At 38.5% G+C, this 21,778-nt stretch overlaps 1 protein-coding gene across 3 annotated transcripts in view; it reads right to left on the bottom strand.

Annotated features, from left to right (window-relative positions):
• Nucleotides 1–21,778, bottom strand: part of TRIML1 (tripartite motif family like 1) — a 30,225-nt gene that overhangs the window by 8,071 nt on the left and 376 nt on the right. The window contains exons 1-4 of one of the 3 annotated variants that reach the window (XM_025471721.3): nt 21,566–21,766; nt 17,852–17,942; nt 17,118–17,194; nt 16,444–16,499 (exon numbers count right to left, since the gene is read on the bottom strand). In XM_025471721.3, coding sequence (XP_025327506.1) covers nt 16,444–16,499; nt 17,118–17,148 — 87 coding nt within the window. In that variant the 5' untranslated portion in view covers nt 17,149–17,194; nt 17,852–17,942; nt 21,566–21,766. Of the gene's footprint in view, nt 1–16,443; nt 16,500–17,117; nt 17,195–17,851; nt 17,943–21,565; nt 21,767–21,778 lie in introns of those variants that run through there. The other 2 variants (XM_025471722.3, XM_049094905.1) reach the window with 2 other exon arrangements.

The following is a 21,778-nucleotide window of genomic DNA, read 5'->3' on the forward strand; positions in this document are numbered from 1 at the left end:
CATCAGTGACTAGAATAATTCTTCACATATAGCAAGGACTCAACTTCTTTGTAAATAAGTTTTACATGAAAAAAATAGAGGAACCATACTATTATTGAACCACAGTCCTTTAATTAGAAACCAAGAAATTTTATAGTCCAACTACCTTCTATAGATGGTGGAGAAAATTGAGATTCAAATAAATTGAGGTGGTCCTGACTAATTGCCTACTATACGAGTCAGGTCCAGACTAGGAAACTGGGCCTTTTACCTCCCAGTCATTCTCTTTTGTCCACATACTACATTACATCTCACTTATTGACTTGTAAAAGGTTGAAATTTTCCATTATCTCAATAAAATGAATATTGCTCCAATGTTTCAGAAGGACAGCTATTATTATGGTGTGATGCTGTGACTGGTATCTGAAATCATTGGCCACGCTCATTATTGGGGATGCAGACTTCTTTACCATCTCTCAAAACACACTGAGCTTAATTCATAGATGAAGAAGTTCGTGGATAACTCATAGATGAAGAGTGGGCCAGCCATCCCAAAATACATTACACCAATCCTCAGGGCACTACACTACCAGACATGATTTCTGAGACTGACGACTCAAAGAGCTTCTCCTCTGGCCTGTCTCCTGTTGAGGGGGTGATAGTAGGAATACCCTATGGTCTCCACAGTCACAACTGCCATCTATATGCTATTAGCATTGGAGCACAAAGAAAAGATTAATCTTAAAGACAGAGTGAGAGCTTATTTATTGGTAAAGGCAGTGGACTGGATGAGGACTTATTTGAAAAACAGATTGTTTGAAAGCCTGGTTTTAAAAATATGTCTGTCATTTCTTATCAGTGTGGAAAAGATAGATTATCCAACAACTGGTTTGGAACAACTGGGGGTAGCCATCTGGAAAAAAAAAAAAAAAAAAAAAGACAAAGTTGAATCTTTACCTAACAACTTATACCAATGTGTATTCCAGATGTGTGTGTGTGTGTGTGTATTTTCCCCACTCTAGTCATAAATTTATACTATTATTTCATTTTGTATTGCTTTTTTTAAACCTTATTTATTTATATTATTTTATTCTTGAATGTGTTTTTGTTCTAGAGTACCCCACATCTATTTAGCAAGTAAGGAGCATATTTGTTAAATATGTGGTCAATTATTGTGTCCAAAATATGAAGCACATCATAAGAGGAGATAATTGGTAACATAGAAATTTAAAATAGACTACTTAGAAAAGGCTTTTTAAAGCATGCTTCAGAGCTTAGACACCACTAAAGAAAAGATTAATAAATTTAAATAGAAATTAAACACTTTTATACAGCAAAGTAAATAAAGTAACTTTATTTTTTTAATGACAATCTGGGAAAGAGAACTTGGAACACATGCATAAAATATCTAATCACAAATTACAAAGAGGACTTACATGAATATATACTTAAAAATAATAGTTCTTCTTTTTTAAAAATAGCTCTTCTTATAACTATATAGCCATTTTAGAAATAACAGATCAGGGATCCCTGGGTGGCGCAGCGGTTTAGTGTCTGCCTTTGGCCCGGGGCGCGATCCTGGAGACCCGGGATCGAATCCCACGTCGGGCTCCCGGTGCATGGAGCCTGCTTCTCTCTCTGCCTCTCTCTCTCTCTGTGTGACTACCATAAATAAATAAAAAAATTAAAAAAAAAGAACAGATCAATATGCATACACTGCATGATATGATATCCATTATATGATATTAAGGGGAAATACATGTTTGCTCCCACAGATAGTTTATAAATAATTTAAAAATAGGTTATATATGTATTTTTCCCTATAAAAAATGAGGTCATGCTATAGGTATTGAAAATGTATCTGTGTACATGAAGGCATAGAAAGAGTATGGATTTGGGGGCACTTGGGTAATTTGGTTAAGCATCCGACTCAATGTCAGCTCAGGTTATAATCTCAGAGTGCTGAGATACAGCCCCACATCAGGCTCTGCACTGGGCATGGAGCCTGCTTAAGATTCTCTCTTTCCCCCTCTCCTCTCCTCCTGCTTGCACTTGTACATACTCTCTGTCTCTGAAAGAAAAAAAAAAAGAAAGAAAGAAAGAAAAGAAAAAGAAAGAAGAAAAGAAAGAAAGAAAGAAAGAAAGAAAGAAAGAAGAAAGAAAAGAAGAAAGAAAGAAAGAAAGAAAGAAAGAAAGAAAGAAAGAAAGAAAGAAAGAAAGAAAGAAAGAAAGCATTTCATGGATTTGACACCAAAAGCACAGGCAACGAGAGCCAAAAGCAACAATAGACAAATGGGACTACATCAAACTAAGAAGATTCTGCACTACATAGGAAACAGGAGAAAATATTTACAAGCCATACATCAGAATGGGTTAATTTCCAAAATATACAAGGAAGTCCTATAAAAAAAAAAACCCACAACCAATTACCCAATAAAAAAATATGGGCTAAAGACTTAAATAAACATTTCCCTAAAAAAGATACACAAAAGACCAATAGGTATATGGAAAGACACTCAATGTCACTCATCATCAGGGAAGCATAAATCAAAACCACAATGAGTTATTACCTCACATTTGTCAGGATGGCCATTATATATTTTTAAAAAGTGAAAAAAAAAAAAAGTATTGGTGAGGATGTGGAAAAACTGGTACTGTTGTACACTATTGGTGGGAACACAAAATGGTGAAGCTGTCATGGAAAATAATGTGGAGATGTCTCAAAAATTAATAATAGAACTACCATATGATCCAGCAATCCTGCTTCTAGGTATTCATCCAAAAGAATTAAAAATGAAGTTCTGGAAGAGGTATTGGCACTCTCATGTTTATTGTGGCCTTATTCACAAAAGCTAAGATGTGGAAACAACCTAAATGTCTATGTATGAAAGGATAAAGAAAACTGGGGGATATATGCACAGGGGATATTATTCAGCCTTTGAAAAGAAGAAAATCCTATCATATGTGACAACATTGGATGAACTGTACAGACATCATACTACATGAAAAGCCAATCGTGAAAAGATAAATACTGGATGTTCCACTTGCAATGAGGTGTGTTATTTTAAAACAGACTCAGGGGAGACTGGCTGGCTCAGAGTGGGTGGAATGTGTGACTCTCAATCTCGGGGTGAGCACCACATTGGGTGTGGAGATTACTTTAAAAAAATAAAAATCTTAAAAAAACAAAAATAGAAAAATAGACTCAGAATCAGAAAAGAAAATGGCAGTTGCCAGGGGCCAGGAAAAGGCAGAAATGGGGAGAGGTTAATCCAGGGCCATAGAGTCTCAATTATACATAATAAAGAAGTTCTAGAGATCTCTTGTATAACATTGTGCCTGTAGCTAACAAAATTATATGGTACACTTATACACTTATATAAATTTACATATATAAGTTTTTTTAAAAGAAGGTAGATCTCACGTTTAGATTCTTACCACATTAAAATGAAATTTAAAAGGAAACATATGGAAAGATACATACTGCCATAGTGGAATTGGAGAATTGGAATGCATCACTTTTACTTCTTTATTTTATAAATTTTTGTATAAAAGTATAGTTTCTTTCTTTTCTTTTTTAATTCTTAATGTGTTTTCAACACTTTGGCAGTAAAGGAATACTGGGAATAGGGTAGGAGCAAAGAAATGTGAGGTGTGACTTGCAGTAAACCAATTAATGAGGTGATTTTCTTCAGGTTAGGTATACAAATATCTCAGAGGATTGGTTTCAGCTGTAATATAATGAAATGTTTGTAGTGGTTTTATGATTTCAACATAGTTTTTATGTAACTAATACATACTGAACCTCTATTATATATAGACAAAGAGCTCAGTGCTCAGCAAGTGATATAAATATGACTAAAAATTATTTATCTTCTTTGGGAGCAGGAGATATGAGTGCAAAAAAGAAAAATATCAAAGGATTAAAAGATGTGTGCTTTAAGCACATGTGGTAGTATTTAAATTTATTAAATTTTTGGCATTTTCAAAAAAAAATGGCATTTTCGTGGAAGGAATATTTCCTTCTTGCTGGAACAATCAGGGAAAACTCCCTGGGAGAAATGGCATTTGATTCAAACCAAAGGCTTAAGTACCTTTCAAACCAAGGGATCGCTACTATTTAGAAGTGAGAAAACTCTTGGAAAATTTGAAGACTACATTCTGACATTGGGTCAAAATATTACAGTAACAAAAAGTCTAGATTGTAACATTCTTTTTGTCTCAGACATATTTTTTAAAGACCAGTTAAGGTTGGAAATATTCACCTTTCTTATTCTTTATAGGTAGCACGTTGGTCCTACCAGCAACACCTGGGAGCCAGCTCAGTCAGGGAAGGCGCCCTGGTGCTGAAACTTCATGCATTCAGTTAAAAGCTACAGCCAAGCCTTGCCTGCTGACTCACGCAGGTGGGGAGTTAGCTTCCAGAGTTTTGACCACAAACAAACAAAAATTTAAGGTGAGGTGGTTTTTGTTTGTTTGTTTCTGCGTGAGAGTAGAGCCTTTTTTGTTCAGCCCTTTGCTTTATGAAAAGGTAACTGTTGGAAATGTACTTTCTCTGGGCTTCATGCTGGGTGTTTTATGTATTTCGTCTCCAAAAGAGATAAAAAGGGAAGCCAAAGAGCAACTGTACGAGTTAGATAGGGAAGAAAACTTTATAAAAGCCGTTCAAACAAATATTGACAAATAATAATAAAAAGATGTAGTCTAAAGTGAAGATGGACTACTGAGAGAATCTAACTTCTTTTTAATGAGGATTGTGGGGCTTAGATTATTACAGATAATTTGAACTACCCTGTGAATAGGGTTCCTATTAGTAAAGGTTAAGACTAGATTTTTCTTAAAAAAAAAAAAAACAAAAAACAAAAACAAAAACAAAAAACTTGAGAGTGCAAAGTTTACTCACTTTTGTCCTACTTCTATCATAGACACCCTCTATGAGATGTCCATCACTTAATTCTTCAGGAATTATGAAACATCTTCACACTCCTGGTGGTGTACTAATATACCTGGTAGATTAGATAAATATGAACGACCATCCCATGCTAATCTAGTATTTTATGGGTAGGAAAGTGATGCCTTTGCGAATACATGTGGATATTCATCCTTTTAATGGGGAAACCTACTTTTCTCTTAAGAAAATCTTAACGTTTGTTTATAAGACTCTTAATCTCTCATCATAAACCAGTATTTTTATGGAGGGGGGAAAAAAACCCACGAGACTGGCTAATACAAATACAGTGTGCTGGCTCTGTGTCAGGCACCGTTCTCAATACTTTAATATATTTACTTATTTAATCCTCCAGCAGCCCTGTGACGTCGGTATTCTAGCACCATTTACAGATGAGAAAACAAACTGGTTGTGAACCTTGCCCTAGATCCACAGAGGTGGCCTGACTTTGGAGTCCATGCCAGTACCCACAGAGCAAGGCTGCCATTTCCACAGGATTGGACGAGCCACAGATATTAAACTTAAAGTGTTCATAACTGTGGCCAAAAACAGGTTTGCTGATGGCGCAAGGATCCGGTCAAGTCCAGCACTGAAGGTGGATCAGGCTTAGAGTCTCCTCCTCCCCCATCCATCTAATGTAATTGGCTCCAGATACTGCCAGGTGGCGCTCCTCACAAGTTTATGTGTCCTTTGCAGCCCCAGATGTTGGGGTCAGAGAGAGCACTTTGAGGCATCAAAGTTTAGGATATGGTTTATTTATTTTATCTGTTGCCAAAGCTATTACAATATTGATTATATTCCCTGCGATGTACTGAGACACAGCTTTCTCAGAGAGCGAGTGGGATTTATTGAGAAGAAACAAAATTGGCACCATCTTCACTGTCCTAGCCCTTCCTTGGCCTGAGGCCCGATCTAAAAACTACCTGTGGGACTAGGGTGCCAATAGAGTTGGAGAGAACCTGAAAAGGTGTTCCTCAACATGGGAACTCATGGACTATGGGAATTCATGCCATTTACCAGGCACTGTGTGTCACCGGGGGAAATTATTGCATGCCCAAGAATTAAGAGCTAAGTGCCTCTATGGAACTGTGACATTGGGAGTGGGTGGGGAGGCATCATTGCTGTGATCGTGGCTGAAAAAACTAAGGGGAGCTAAAGAAGGACTTTTAGGACTGAAGTCTTTGCTGGCAGGGCAGCTAGAGACACAAAGCCTATTTTGCTGTCACGGGGCTGAGCTAGGATTTAGGTTTCATATATGCTTCCTTCTAGGTACCCCATCATGCCTCCTTTAAAATCCTTCCAGTCAGGGAATCCCTGGGTGGATCACCGGTTTAGCGTCTGCCTTCAGCCCAGGGTGTGATCTTTGAGTCCCGAGATTGAGTCCCGCATCAGGCTCCCTGCATGGAGCCTGCTTCTCCCTCTGCCTGTGTCTCTGCCTCTCTCTCTCTCTCTCTCTCTCTCTGTCTCTCATGAATACATAAAATCTCAAAAAAAAAAAAAAAAAAAAATCCTTCCAGTCTTCTACTTCTCAAACTTAGCTGCATATGTGAATCACCTGAAGTTAAGCACCTGAAGCCAATGGCTGCCTCTCAGAGGTCCTGATTGAATTGCTAGTGCCCTGATTGGAATAGAGTAATTGGACACAGCATCACCTAAAACTTGTTAGAAATGTCAACTCCTGGGCCCCAACCCAAACTGACTGAATCAGAATCTTTGAGGCTAAGGCCCAGGAATCTGTGCCTTCACAAGATCTCCAGGTGATTCCAATGTTTGGATTTTAAAGTTTGGAAACCATAGACAAAGGTGTCACAGTGATTACAGTTCTCCAGGTAATTCTACTCTGAGAAGAGATTGGAGAACCAAAAGTTTAACAAAACTGTACTTCACAGATGAGGTTCCAGGGGCAGCTGCAAGTGAGTTCCCAGTATAATGTAGATGGTGAAGAGCTTCCAAGAGAAGTCTAGAGCAGGGCATTTGAAATCCCAGACAACTTTTCAACAGAAAAGAATGGCAATTAAAAACACAGCCGTGAGTGACTGAGAAGATGAAATAATGTGATCATGAGTTGATGTTGAAGACAAATCCCCGATCCTGTAAAATAATAGGTTGGAATGAGTGATTTTTTCCCTTCTTGATCTTTCTCTGCCTCACTGAAAAGGACAATGGCTGCCTCCAACCGACCAGATCTCCTGGAAGAGCTGACTTGTTCTGTTTACACTATTTGAACCACTTGCAATTGCAAGTGGATGCAAGTCTTGCTATGAATGTCTCTTAAGAAACTGGAAGGAAAGCCCCCGTAGCATCTACCTTAAGGTCAAGGAGATTTAAAAGTGAGAGATTAGAGGTGTAACCTGCAGCTAGGGATGATGGCTGAGATAACAAAGTCCTCATGAATTTAAAGACCAATATGTGATTCTAACCAAAAAAAATCTGAAGAGGTTCTGTGTGGCAGATCTGATGTTCCTTTGTGAGATTTGTTTTCTTTCTTGGAAATGTGAGTTTCACGATGTTTACCATTGAGAATGCCACAGGAATCTTCAAGGTAAGATTGCCTTGTCTTTCAAAATTCCAGAGGTTCTTTATCAATCTTAATACTTTGGGTCTTTGGTGTGATACACTTTTAAAATCTTTTTCTATCCCTGACCTTTCAATCATGGAGGTTTGGGGGCACCAAAGGATGCTTTCTGACTAGGAGTCAATGTCACCCTGTAATTCCTGCCTACGTTTGCTATAACATATATTTTTATATAGTTCAAGTCTAGCAACCTCCAAGAGGAGTGAATAATTATTATTATTATTTTTTTTTTTTCAGAATGAGGTCCAAGAAATCCTGAGTCTTTTATCAAGGCACTTGAGTCTGATAAGAAAGCAGGTCCCTTGGAAGAGAGGAATGAGCAGGTAAGTATGCATAGACTCTGCTAAATCAGAATGGACACACAATCAAGAAGTCTTTAGTGAATCCAAGTCTGTAGTTCCACTTTCACCAGAGCATTCAAACACCAGTTTGCTCAAATGCGAGGACCTGAACTGTAGTAAAGGCTGGAAAAGTTCTGTCTCAATGAGATGATCATAGAAGATGGGTGAAATTCAAAGTTAAACTAGCTTGCAGACATCCTTGGAATGACAGTAGGTCTGGAAATTGACTGTCAGGCTAGAAATTACATGCTCTACAATGCAAAATGAGAGGGTTGTAGCAAGAATCACATTGGTTCAAACAGGATTCTTTGCTAGCATGTTGAAAATTTGCTCCAAGTAAAATCATCTGAAGGCTAAGGATACTGACACAGAAAAGTGCAGCAAGCCACCAATGTGATGACCTGTCCACTGCCATGATGTCCTTTCACCTTATACTCTTCCTGGCTCAGTTTAACCAGATACTATCTTAGAGATGCTTATTTGGTGGTCCCTGTGTGCGTTTTGTCTTTGCTTCACCACCTCCTTTGCCTCAGCCCTTCCCAAAGCCTGGCAAATAATTTTATTCTTCGAAAAAGTTGTTGAGATTTTTTTGTTGTTGTTGTTATTGTTCATCATGTATTTTAATCTACTCCATGACTTTTTTCTTTTAAGGACTGTTAATATTTTTAAGAGCATCTGGTTCAAGTTGCATAGGGATTGAGTATCCTGCTCCAATACTTATAAAAGCACTATTAGTGTATGATTTGGCAGAGTGAGGGGTTATATATATATATTTTTTAGGAAAATATGTCACATAACAAATGCTTGTATATAGCAAATACAGCATTTCATCAAGATCAAGCTAGATTTATTTATTTATTTATTTATTTATTTATTTATTTATTTATTTTTAAGATCAAGCTAGATTTAAATGAAAAGGACACTTAAAGAGTCAAGGGAAAAAGTCGTGTAAAAATCTATCCAGTTATAGGTGTATGTTAAGAGCAGGGAGGTATGTCTTAGGCTTCAGCAGTAGAAAGCTAAGGGGTCAGTAACATAGTAAACATGAAAGTGCAGCCAGGGCCTCTAACAAGATCCCCGCAGGTATCCTGGCATACATATCTGACCGTTTTGCCACTTGAAGCAGGCTGCAAAGGAACTGCTAAATATAAATAAAAAACACACTTAGGATGAGATTTATCAGTTATCGTGTCATCTCTGGTTCCTAGGTGGCAATGGTGGAACTCTCTGGGTATCTAGCCTCTGTACTCACACGGAACTGAAGCTCTAGCCCAGTGTAACTTCACTTAATCAGGAAGCTAAGTATTCTCTAGTGGGTTAGCACCTTTTTAACCAAAGAAAACTATAACCAGACTCTTCACATTTTTGTATTGAACATGGGAAATCTACTCCATGTTCTTCATAATATGCAAGAGAATGTGGCTTGTAATAGTAGCCACGTCATTCCAGGAACAACCTACAACTGAGTCAATATTTTTATTCTAAGTAGAGATCTAAATATATACAAAGAATTGTAGTGTTTACAAACTTCAGGTTCACTGTTTTAAATAACTTTAAAAAAAAAAATTTATTCATGATAGACACAGAGCAAGCGAGAGAGAGGCAGAGACACAGAGAGCCCAATGTGGGACTTGATCACCGGTCTCCAGGATCACAGCCTAGGCCAAAGGCGGCGCTAAACCGTTGAGCCACCCAAGCTGCCCCATTAATAACTTTTTAAAAAAGATTTTATGTATTTCTTTGACAGAGGGAGAGAGAGAGAAAAAGAGAGAGAGAGAGAGAAAGCACAACCAGGAGGAGCACCAGGGAGAGGGAAAAGCAGGCTCTCATGGAAGAGGGAGCCCAATGTGGAGATCATTCCCATGCTTAACCAACAGAGACACTCAGTGCCCCAAATTCACTATTTCTATAAGCTAATTTACCACAAGAAATTCTAAATTCTCATGCCTAAGGAGGTTTTAAATCAAACCATTGAAGTAGTCAAAGATACTGACTAGATTAAATTGATAGTGATAGCCTGATTACATGAAATTGTTTAGCCCGACAAATGGGACCAAACATCAAGCCTTTTGTGTGGTAAAGTTTGCTAGAATCCTATAACAAGACTAAACTAAAAAGCAGATACTAAAAAGCAGAACTTCCTGAGTTTGGAAGTTTGGTATTTTTAAAACAAAATAGTCTAAGTGCCTTTGAGGCATACTCTACCCCCAGCTTGTGTTCTATTGGAAAGCCCATAGGCAACACCATGTGAAAGTCTAATAAATGGTTTGGGAAGATTGAGACCAAGCAAACTAGACGATAGGGGGGAAAAAACAAAGAATGTGTTTGTTCTGTACTTGATAATAGCTTTCCCTTCCAACTACCACTTTAAAGAAGAAATCAAGCTTCTGCTTAGCTGTTTGCCCAACAAGTACCTTAAAAATGAATCCAAGAGATCAATGAAAGCTACCTCAGCAGGCTACAGGGCATCTTCACTTTCCCTGCACCTCCTCTATTTCCTACCTTCTTAACTTCAGCTTCCTTGGGGGGAGCATTTCTAGACCTCCTTGGGTAACGAAATTCCTCCTTTCCTATAGAAGCCTCCCGGTCCTTGTAGCTCTCCTTTGGAGCCTTCGTGTTGCAGTTTATTATTTTCTTTAATTGTCTATCTCTTGCATTAGACTGTAATTTCCTTATGTCCATGTTTTTTCAAACTTTTGTCCAGACACGCTGACAGAAAGGCTTTTGATATGGGTGCTTCATAAGCTGTGTGTCCCAACTTTGCCAGGTGAAGGTATTCAGAGTCATTATTTTTTTAATTGTGGTTATCATTCAATAAACTGAGAGCAATGCATACACTAGACAAACTAACCCGTGACAGTAAGAAAATGCTTTCTTACACCATTGTATTGTAACAATTTCATGTATATGGAGCAGATAATTAAATAATTCGATCAAAAAAATGGCTGGATGAGAAGTGCAGCTTTCATCTGTAGGTTACAATTCTTTGTAAGACTCCCTTTGAAGAATTGTCACTTCTTAAACTGGACAACCATTGCTAAGAATATGTACTTGTTACTAGTTGTAAGATTGAGACCTGCTGCTAACTTCAACCAGCATAGATTTTACAATTGACTAATAATCAAATAAGAAATCTTTTTATAAATGGGTGAGAAGTAAAAGCTGTTACCAAAGGAAAAAAAAAAAGTTATGAGAATCTTAATATCTGTAGGAGACTTGTCAATAAGAGATATTTCTGCAGAAACTGGTTAGAGGATAAAGCTGCTGAAACCAATAGCAATTCACTCATTTTACTGAACATGTTAAGAAATTCAAGGAACTTTTAGGTGAACAGATAAAGTAGGGTGAATCCTTAGAAAATAAGAAATTAAGTCCTCTGACCTTTTGGTTCAGGGGAGGTTACTCCCCTCTAGGGGAAGTATAAATTTTACTGATCATGGAAAAAAAAAAAAAAAAATCCCAACTAAGAAAAAAATCCTAACTAAGAATTCTTTTTCCAGGTTAAAATCTGTCAAAGCTATTTTAGGTTTGTTTTTGAGGCTATCATTGTGATCTAATAAAACCTTGTTAAAACAGAATTCTTAATGTGTTCCTCATATCCAACATAAGCTGTAGAAGTCTCTTGAAAAATCCATTTCTAACCCTATTTCTCAGGCACCAAGTGGCAGTACACAGTGTCTCTATTAGTTTTATCTTGCTGTGTAACGAATTACCACAAATTTAGCAGCTTGAAAACACCCATTTATGAGCTCACAATTCTGTATGTCAGAAATCCAGCAAGCCATGGCTGGGTCCTCTCTTCAGGATCTCACTAGGTTGAAATTAAGGCGTTAGCAGGGACGTGCTCTCACCTGAAGTTCAAGATCTTGTTCCAAGCACATTTAGATTGTGGGCAGAATTCCATTCCTTGCTGTTGTAAGACTGAGGACCCCATTTTCTTATCAGGTGAGAGTGGCTCTCAGTTCCTAGAGGCCATTCTTAGATCAGTGACACATGTGCCTCATCTGTCTCCTAAGCCACACATCCCTCATGTAGAATCTTTCTCCCCATCAAGAGCCCGCCCCTATTTACTGGCTTACGTGATTAATTCAGACCCATTTAGGGTAGGCTCCTTCTCAGGGTCTGCTGATTTGGGGCCCCAATTACATGTGCAAAAATCCAGAGGAGTGTTTGAAAACCTGGGAGGTGAGGGGGGAATGGGTGAGAATCTTAGGGGCCAACTCAGAGTTCTTTCTACCACAGTGTCCATTTTGTATTGTTTCAGGCAGGATTTATTGAGGAGCCCAGTGAGGGAAGGGAATAAGGAAAAAATATTTTATTTGCATTGTCTAAACACAGTAACTCTATCTTTGTTCACAGACAACCCTTTTAAGATTACTAACTTTCCCAAGTTGGTTTTGAATCTTGACTTTACCACAAAGACAGTTAGGATGGATGAAAATTTTCAGGAGAGGTTCAGCAGTGGTGCAATTGGGCTATCTCAACAAGAACATAGGTAGTTCTGTCATTTTACTGCTTCGCCAAGATTGGAGCAATTAAGAAAGATCGAAGCTTATTCACATAGGACTAAGATCAAATGGAACTGTTCATGACATATAGGACCTAGATATAAATAGTGTTTTCTTTTCCTACTCTCTCTTTCTAGAACTGCCAGTTTTCAGAGAATTGTTTGGGTTTGCAGCTTACCAATATATTCTAGTCCTTTCTTAAAGCCAAGTGGTTTAAAAAGCACAGATGATCTGAGTTTTTCACCACTTTTCCTTGCCTAAGCTCCTCCTAGCATCCCTCTCTGGCAAGGGCAAATACTGAAGTCCTGTCTCATGCCCCTGGAGCTGACTGTAAGATCTGGTCTTTCACACTGGAGAAAATTCTTTGTCTGAGTCTCTGAAATGATGGGCATAAATGGCAAGTTTCACACATATTTTCTTGTAGTTCTTACATAGAGGTCTTTCCCCCCTAGCTTCCACCTTTCTTCCCTAGCTTCATCTCCTATACCCCAGCACTTCCCCTAAAAGTATACAAAAATAAAGATAACCAGAATGATCACCCTAAGTCCCATATCAAGCCATTTGTGCTGGGTCTTCCAGATCTTAACTTTGGCACAATCGATGTATTAAAGGAACCCTCAGCTCTTGATGAAGGATAATTGGAAGAAAGGCAGGCAGGGACGAGCACCCACCCCTCAAGAGTAAACCACTCTTAAGAGATTTTACACCGTCCTGGAAGGAGCCCTCTACCGTTTCCCTTGTGATAGATAGCAAAAAGTTGATTGAATGACAGGCTCATGGAAGGTTAATCAGAATAAAACAGTGGCCAACAAGCTCATAAAAGCCCCTAGATTTACAGGGCATCTGGGTGTCTAAGTTGGTTAAGCATCTGCCTTCAGCTCAGATCATGATCCCAGGGTCCTGGGATTGAGCCTCAAATTGGGTGCCCTGCTCAGTGGAGGGTTTGTTTCTCCCTCTCACTCTCCCCCTTCTTCCCACTTGTATGTTCTCTCCTCTCTCAAATAAAGAAATAAAAATCTTAAAAAAAAAAAAAAAGAATCCTAGACTTTGAAACCCCATGGCAACCTTCTCAGATCCCCTCCCTCTTGGGAGCATTGTTCAATAAACTTTGCTGTGTTTCCCATCACTCTTCTTCTGGTTTACCTCTTCATTCTTCAAAATGGCATGACCAAGAACCAAGGGCACTAAAGAAGAAATCCTGTAACACTAGGAGTAACAGGAAAAAACTAATGGCAGGTTAAGTAAGGTAGAAGTTCTTTTTACTCATCTACTATGTGGAAGGCACTATGGATTCAGAGACCTAGACTCCTATTTATTGTTTCTCTGACATGTATAGCTTTTCCCTTATAGGATATTTGACCCAAGATAGCTGCTAGAGCTCCTGCTATTATGTTCACCAGGCTCTGGTCAAGTCTATTTATAAGGTTGCCTTTTACTTAAAGCCAATAGTTTGGACAATCCTTTATAGCATTTGATGTCAGTCTTTTAACAAGTATACTTCCAGGTCCTGAAAGATGCCCTAGTTATCAGATGACTTTAAGGCATGGAACAGACTTTTTGAGTCCTTGTTTTATTTGAAGGCTTAAAGATGCATATCTAGTAGTGATAATATGCATGTACATCTTAATATCTTGATATGGGGATATTATTGAAAAAAAAATATTTCCTTCCTGAGTAGGGACAAGATAGAGACCAGTGGTTCTCTATCTTGAGCTTTTCTATCTTGAAGTTCTAAGATAAGCATCTCATTAATAAAAACACTAAGTGCCTCAATATAAATTAGTTACCCTATTGTGTACTAAAAGAAATTTAAGGGGCATAAAAATGCTCTATTTCTCATTTCCCTATAACTCCTCTGGACCTCCTCTACCACCTCAGTTGCACATTCCTTTTATAAGAAGGCAATGTTCTTGACTTGAGGAAAGAAAGGATATTCCTGCAGAGAGAAATTTCTTGTTACCACCTTGCTCTTGTGTTTCATACAACTTCTCATATAATGCACACATGTAAACAAAAGACAGTCATAATGATTCTCATTTTGCAAGTGATATTCAGTATTCAGTGGCATGATGAAGGTCATGGCAATGAAGTGGCACAGCCAGAACCGAAATCTACTTTAGTCTGACTTCATCAGTTAGACATGACACTCTTCTCAATGTGTGGCTTTTGGCAAAAATCCGACCTTCATTTGCTCAGGGTCCTAACTGACCCCAGCTATGGCCAGGCCCATTTGTTTTGTTGAAGATATTCTGTGGTTAGAGCAGAGAGGGCTGGTCCCTGTGTTGAACTAGAAGAGGTAAAGGTGACCTCTTCATCTTACCTAGGAGGACAATCTTCCTTTCCAGGAGTAAAAAACTGATAGGTTGGGTTTAGATAAGCACTGATCCACAACAGAAAGGCAACTGTACTATCAAAGCAGTTTGCCATGGGGCAGCCCGGGTAGCTCAGTGGTTTAGTGTGTGATCCTGGAGACCTGGGATGGAGTCCCCTGTATGGAATGGAGCCTGACTCTCCCTCTGCCTATGTCTCTGCCTCTCTCTCTCTCTCTCTCTCACTCTGTGTCTCTCATGAATAAAATTATGTCTTTAAAAAAAATAAGTAATTTTTTAAAAAAAGTTTGCCATGAATGTGTCTTCTTAAGTAATATTTTAAGAAAATAGTTGAATGGAGACTTCTGGACCTTTTGGAAGCAGGTCAATGAAAGCTAAGCCCTTGCTTCTGACAGAACCGCCTTGGAAAAGAAGGCAGAGAGCAGCTAGCCCTATCTGAAGAATAACAATGAAATGGCTGATCATGAAGCATATCTCCATTCCTTTCTGAAATGGGATGAGGTGGGTCTACTGCAGCAGAATGAGCCCAGAAGTAACTAATAATAACTTGTTTGGCACCAGTCATATTTGTCCTCCCCAGAAGCTAAGCATATGATACTTGGGGCCCGTGCTGAGGGAACCAGTGGCTAACAAATGTGAAAGGACTGAAATAAGTTGCAAGGACCATGACTCAATCATTTTATTCTCTGACAATGGAGAAAAAAATAATTTTTTAAAGATTTTTATTTATTTATTCATGAAAGACACACAGAGAGAGGCAGGCTCCCTACAGGGAGCCTGATGCAGAACTCCATCCCAGGACCCTGGGATCATGATCTCAGCCAAAGGCAGATACTCAACCACTGAGCCACCCAGGTGCCCTCTCAATTTTTTTTTTTTTTTTTTTTTAATCAAGAGCATGCCTGTGTAAAAAGTTAACACGTGAAATGATCTGTGCTCTCTATAATGTTGTTACCCTAGGCCTCCAGAAGAATCTTGTGATAAACTGTAATGCAAACTTGAGGCATTTTCTCTTTTAAACTGGCAAAGTACTTGATTAACGCTTAATAAAGGTAATGAAGTATCATGAAATTTGGCATCAGACAGTCTGTGACTCAAACCCTAGATCTGTAATTTTCTGTTAGGAGTACTTTGGGTCAATTACTTAACCTCTGAATCATCAGCTTTATCAGCTGTAAAATGTGTTCTGATACCACCTGTCTCACAGGACTGTGTGATATATAAATGTATAAAAATTGCTTAGTCCACTATATAACACAATTACTAGGATTAAGTTGAAATATTCTTCTAGAATTAATTACTCATTGCTTAAAAATCTAAAATAGGCTTTAAGAGACTATAAGATGTGAGAATTTTGCTTGATGTTTTGCCTTCTGATGTGAAGACTATGAAGGGTTCCTGTCAAAATGAAATCTTATGAATTATGAAGCTTGGGATCATGAGAATAAATGACAGAGTAATTGGTAAAATCTTCACAGTAGTTGGCTGCTTCAAAGCTTGGAAAAGACTGGGGAGAAAAAAAGAGTAAAAAGGAGGTTGTTCTGGCTGAGAAGGAGAGGGGCACAGAAAAATGAGTGTGGTGTATCTGAAAGAGCCTAGGGAATCTGGATTTAGGAGAGGGAGTGTGTAGGAGCGTTGAGATAAAGGGAAAAGATGTATTTAAAATTCTATAGGGTAGAGCAAGGTTTTGGAAAATCAGATAGCAAATGGTGGAATTTCTCATTGTCTTGTCAGCAGATTAAAAAAAAGAAAAAAAAATCACCGTAGTTTGATTAGCAGGAAGTTGACTGGTGTGGTGAAAATCTTCCAGAGGCAGAACTGTAAAATTTAGGAAGTTGTTCAGATTTCCTCTCCCATGAGGCCAACTATGAACCATTGGATTGTCCCCTGACCTCCCGTCTGTGACACATTCCTCAAGCTGTTATTTCTGTTCTTGACTTTTCTATCCACAGTTAATGTCATGATCACTTCCTTCAGTAAATATTGAAAACTAACAATGAATTTAGGTATTATTCTCTAACGAAAATACTTAATGATTTAAGATAAAATGGTATGGCTAAAGGGAAAACACAATGAGATTCTAGGGTAATGCCTTGTAGAAGGATTTCTTCCTGTGAAATTACATATATAGTTAATTTAAAAGGGGTGGGGGCTATTATATAGCAGGTACCGTTTAAGACCTTAGAGATAGAACAAAATATTGACCCACCCAAAGAGGTTAAACCTCCCAGCCAAGGTCACTGGCTATTCAGCATTTTCTAGAAGCTCATTAAAATGTAAATTAAGACTCCACCCAGATCTATCAAGTCAGACTAGGGGTGGAGCCCAGAAATCTAATTCAATAAACTCAAATGATTCTAATGCTCACTGAAATTTGATAACTGCTATCCCAGATTTATTATGTGGATAGAATTTGAAACTTCACAGATTTCCTACCTGATGGTGATTGAGGAGGACCAGAGAGCATCTGAACAGATGAAAGCCCTTGGGTCACCACTATTCTGGCTTTTTCCCTGAAGGGAAATAATCAAGATTACAAAAAAAGGTGAGCTTTTCTCTGAAGACCATTTTCTTGCTCATGGTTTTCTTTAAATGTTTAGACTTGATCTTAACGTTTATGGAAACTTTAATGTGTATATGCAATGTAACCGAATAAAAGAATAAATGAGAAAGCCAGATCAGAGAAAAAAAAATGAAATGAAGAAAAATGAGATAAGTGTTGGTAACCGTTTAGCACATAGTCAACATTCGAGAAAGACAAATTGTTCTCCAGCTTTTCTTTCTCTTGTTTTCTGTAAAAAATAATCTCTATTCTCTCTGTTCTCTGATTTCCCTTTAACTATGTGATGATTTGATTTAAAACATTTCTTAAAAAATATTTGTTGAGCATCTAGAATGTCAGGTGCAGATACATCTAAGGAACTCTGTAATTTCTTGTGGATGGAGAGTGAGCAACAAATACATTTGTTCATACATAAAATTAGATATGGAAGAAAACGAGAGAGGATATGAATGGTGGGAGGGTATTTCCATTTGGGTACTTCTAAAAGGGCCTCTCTAAAGTGGCATTTGAGCTGAGAACTGAAGAGAAGAAAAAAGGAACTAGAATTATAAAAATATGAGAAAAGCATTGCCAAGTTTAAAGAGCACAGATGAATTTATTATCATACCTGGAATGGACAATGGCCAGGGGAAGCTGGAGGTGACATTATATGTAAGTAGGGAGATCACAGAGGATTGGTCAGCCACTTGGATTTTATCCTAAATGTAATGGATAAAAAAGTTGTTAGAAACCTTAATTTAGGTTTAAAATAGTACTCTGGTTGAACCAAGGAGATGGAAGTGCGAGTGGGGGAGGGCTGAACATAGACTAGTTGAGCTGTTCTAAAGGAACACATTTTAAAGTGAGCTGGGGAAAGGAAGGTATTGTTTGAAACTCTGAATACTGTTTTGGATATGGGAATATGGGGCACTTATTTGACATTTAATTGCAAATGAGTTGGAAGTCTTGTATTTAGGTAGAAGATTAAATTGGAGGAAGTGATTTTTGGATAGGTGATCATCTGCAGAGACAACTGGAAATAGAATAAGGGATCAGAATTGACCCTTGAAGCACCCCAAAACATAGAGGTACAAAAGGATGTGAGGTCAAAAAGGGATGCTGAGAAGCAGACCAGTAAAGTGGGAGGGGTATCAGATCTCTAATCTTGATAGCAAAGAGAAGGAAATGTTCCAAGGAGAGGGTCATGGTCAACTTTATTAACTGCTGCTGAGAAAGTCAAGTAAGATAAAGCCAGGAGCAGCTGCTGAATTGTAAACGTGTTCATTTTACAACCGATCAGTCTTTTCAGTTGAGTTGTCTAGGACATGTTCAGGCAAAACACGGGAAACTACAAAGAAGGTTGAAGACTCAACTGGCAAAAAAAGGAAATTGGAGCAAATTCAAAGTGGATGGCAAGTAGAGAGAAAATATTTGCTATTTGTGTATTAACAAGGGAGTGATATTTTCAATGTATAAATATCTCTTAAAGGGAAAAACCTAGTGAAAGAAAATGAGTAAAAGGCTGAAACATGGTTCACAGAAAAAGAAATAAAAATGGTTCTTTAGCATATGAAAATAAAATGTAGGGGCTCCTGGGTGACACAGTCAGTTAAGCAGCCAACACTTGATTTTGGTCATGATCTCTGGGGTCAAGATATCGAGGTCCATGGTGGAAAGCGCAGATTTGGCTTGAGATTCTTTCTCTCTCAGTCTGCCCCTCCTGCTGCTGCTCAGACTCACACACTCTTTCTCTAAAATAAGTAAATAAATCTTAAAAAAAAAAAAAAAAAAAAATGAACTGAACGTATGTAAAAATACCATTTCTCACCTACCAAGTGGGCAAAAAGTTTGACATCTTTCTCATATGTTGCTTGGAATGCAAAATTGTGCAACCTTGTGGTTGGGACTCCAGCAAAATGTGCCAAAATTATAGATTAGGTATATTTTCATCAGGAATCCCATTTCTAAGGAATATACCCTTTAATACAAGAGTTCTGAACTTTGGTCTTTTGTGCTTTGCACTCAAATTATTGATGAAGACCCCAAAAAACATTTGTGTGTTGCACCAATCTGTAGTCACTGTATTTAGAAATTAAAACTGAGTTTTTAAAAACATGTGTTAATTTATTAAAAGTAAACATAACATTTTTTTAATGAGGAATCCCCTCTGAGCAGTTACTAAAAAGAATGGCCTGGTTTTACAATTTTGGAAATCTCTAATTTTTGGTTCATCAGATAGCTATTACTATCTGCTCCAGCATTTAATCTATTGCAATGCTATTTTACTTAAAATATATGAAGAGCATCTGTCCTCACACAAGTACATTGTTAAAAAAGGAGAACATATTCTAATAGCCTTTCTCCAATAATTGTGACTTTTCTTCCTGAAGTCATCAATGAATGTTTCCTTATATTAAAATCCATTGGTGTATCTTATACTCTGCATCCACATTTTACCCTTGCATAATCTTATAACATCATGTGTTGGTCTTTCAGAAAATATTGGTTCACTGAGTTTTCAGACTTTCCAAATGTTGACATATTTCAATATTCAATATCCAAGTCACATTTGTTAATATCACCACCAATTTTATCAGAAAAGAAGCTATCAAAGTCTTGGGGAGCTGTCAAGCTTACAATAGTGGATACAAGTTTTCCAAAGCCAGAATTTTATCATTGACAAGATGCTCAGTTGGTTTCCTTGAAATGACGAGGTCACTCTGTTAGTGTTATCTTCCAAATTGCTACAATCCTGAATAACCACATTTGTCTCATTTGTTCTTTCAACAAAAAATGTGCTATGAAAAAACATGGCTAGTATGGTGTATAATTCAGTTAATAGAAAGTGTGTTTTCTCTGGATAACCACTGTAATCCCGTATGCATCCTAAGTGCTTTATGCATAATTTTCCATTTTGTCACCCAGAACGGTAACTAAATCCTGTACTCCAAAGTTGAATTGTCTTGCTTCATCAAGAAATTAAGAATACCCCTAAGTAGAAAAAAAAATTTGCAAGTGTGTAGAAATTGAAAAATACAATACATGACAACAGTTGGTATTACTTCCTTGACTAATGTTAAGATGCCAACGGTTTTATCTACTATCAGTGTAAATGTCAGTAAAAAAAAAAAAAGTGAATCAGGTCTTGGGAACTGCATTTTGAAAACTGCTGCTTTAGTATCCTAACAAATAAAGTCATCCTATATATACAATTAATTAGCTTCAGAATCATAAAATGTTGCATATTCCTAAAAATAAGGTGTGAAAGGGGCAGCAGGTGTAGTCGGAGGCCGGGTTTCAGGGGTAGTGAGAGCATGAGGGGGGCGAGAAGCTAGTGAATCCACAAAGGCAAGTCTGGGGGTCCTGAGGCCTGCCAGGGTCATGTGCTTCCGGAGACACTGTCTGAGGAGCTGGTCAATGAGATGGAACCGGAACAAACGGAAATAGGAATGAGGAGATACATAGATGCTATTAGTACTCCGTGCTGTGGTGTGAATGGCCGCTGCGGCAACAGCTGGAGATGGGATTAGAAAGAACGAGGGCAAGGCCAATTCACTGGGGGAACAGTTTCCCCAATTCCCCTTTTAAGATAATTACAGTGTTTCTGGAGAAGAGAGATTTTATTTTTTTATTTTTTTATTTTTTTTTGCTCAAGGGTTATCGGGATTGTCGGGAAATGGGGATGCAGGAGATTAAGGATGCCTTGTTCTGTTTCTCTAATTTGGAAAAAAAAAAAAAAGGAAGAAGAAAAAGAGAAGGCAGTTTCCCGTTAGTATTTTTGGAAGTGTTTTTTTTTTTTTAATATATTTTATTTATTTATTCATGAGAGAGAGAGAGAGAGGCAAAGACACAGGCAGAGGGACAAGCAGGCCCCATGCAGGGAGCCCGACGTGGGACTCGCTCCCGGGACTCCAGGATCACGCCCTGGGCCGAAGGCAGGCTCTAGACCGCTGAGCCACCTGGGCTGCCCTTTGGAAAGTTTTTATTTGGGGGGGTTGCCTTTATATATTTTTAACCGATTATCTTTTTTTTTTTTTTTTTTTCCGATCATCTTTATTCACGGGCCTACTCTCAGTCAACACGTGCCCTGGGCTGTGCGCACCACACTCCCGAGTCGCCCCCACCTGAGGGGCTGCACCCTAACAGGAGCTGGAAAATGGACGCCTCCTTAGACTTGGCCCCCGGGTGCCGCTCCCCCTTAAGGAGGCACTGGAGAGCGGCCGGCATATAATGGTCGGTGCAAGCCCCCAGAGAGGGCGTGCGTCCTTAAATGCTTAAGGCCTGGCTTTGCCTCCCTTGAGGTCCCGGATGTGCCTCCCAAGCTTATCCTTTAAGGGAGTACCTTTCCTTCTTTCTTTTTTTCTTTTCCTGTCTTTTTCCTTTTTTCAACGCCTTATAGGAAAATGGTGTGCTGTGTGCTCACTCGTGACCATATTCTCCGCCATTGGCTCTAAATTCTCAGGAAACTTGAGAGCCCCTCCAGTCTGCGGCTGAGCACCTGGTGGCTGCGGACCTGCCAGTCGGGGTGGGCGTCAGGGGTCAGGGGTCAGGGGTC

The sequence above is a fragment of the Canis lupus genome, chromosome 16 (assembly GCF_003254725.2).
Source record: "Canis lupus dingo isolate Sandy chromosome 16, ASM325472v2, whole genome shotgun sequence".
Lineage (NCBI taxonomy): Eukaryota > Metazoa > Chordata > Mammalia > Carnivora > Canidae > Canis > Canis lupus.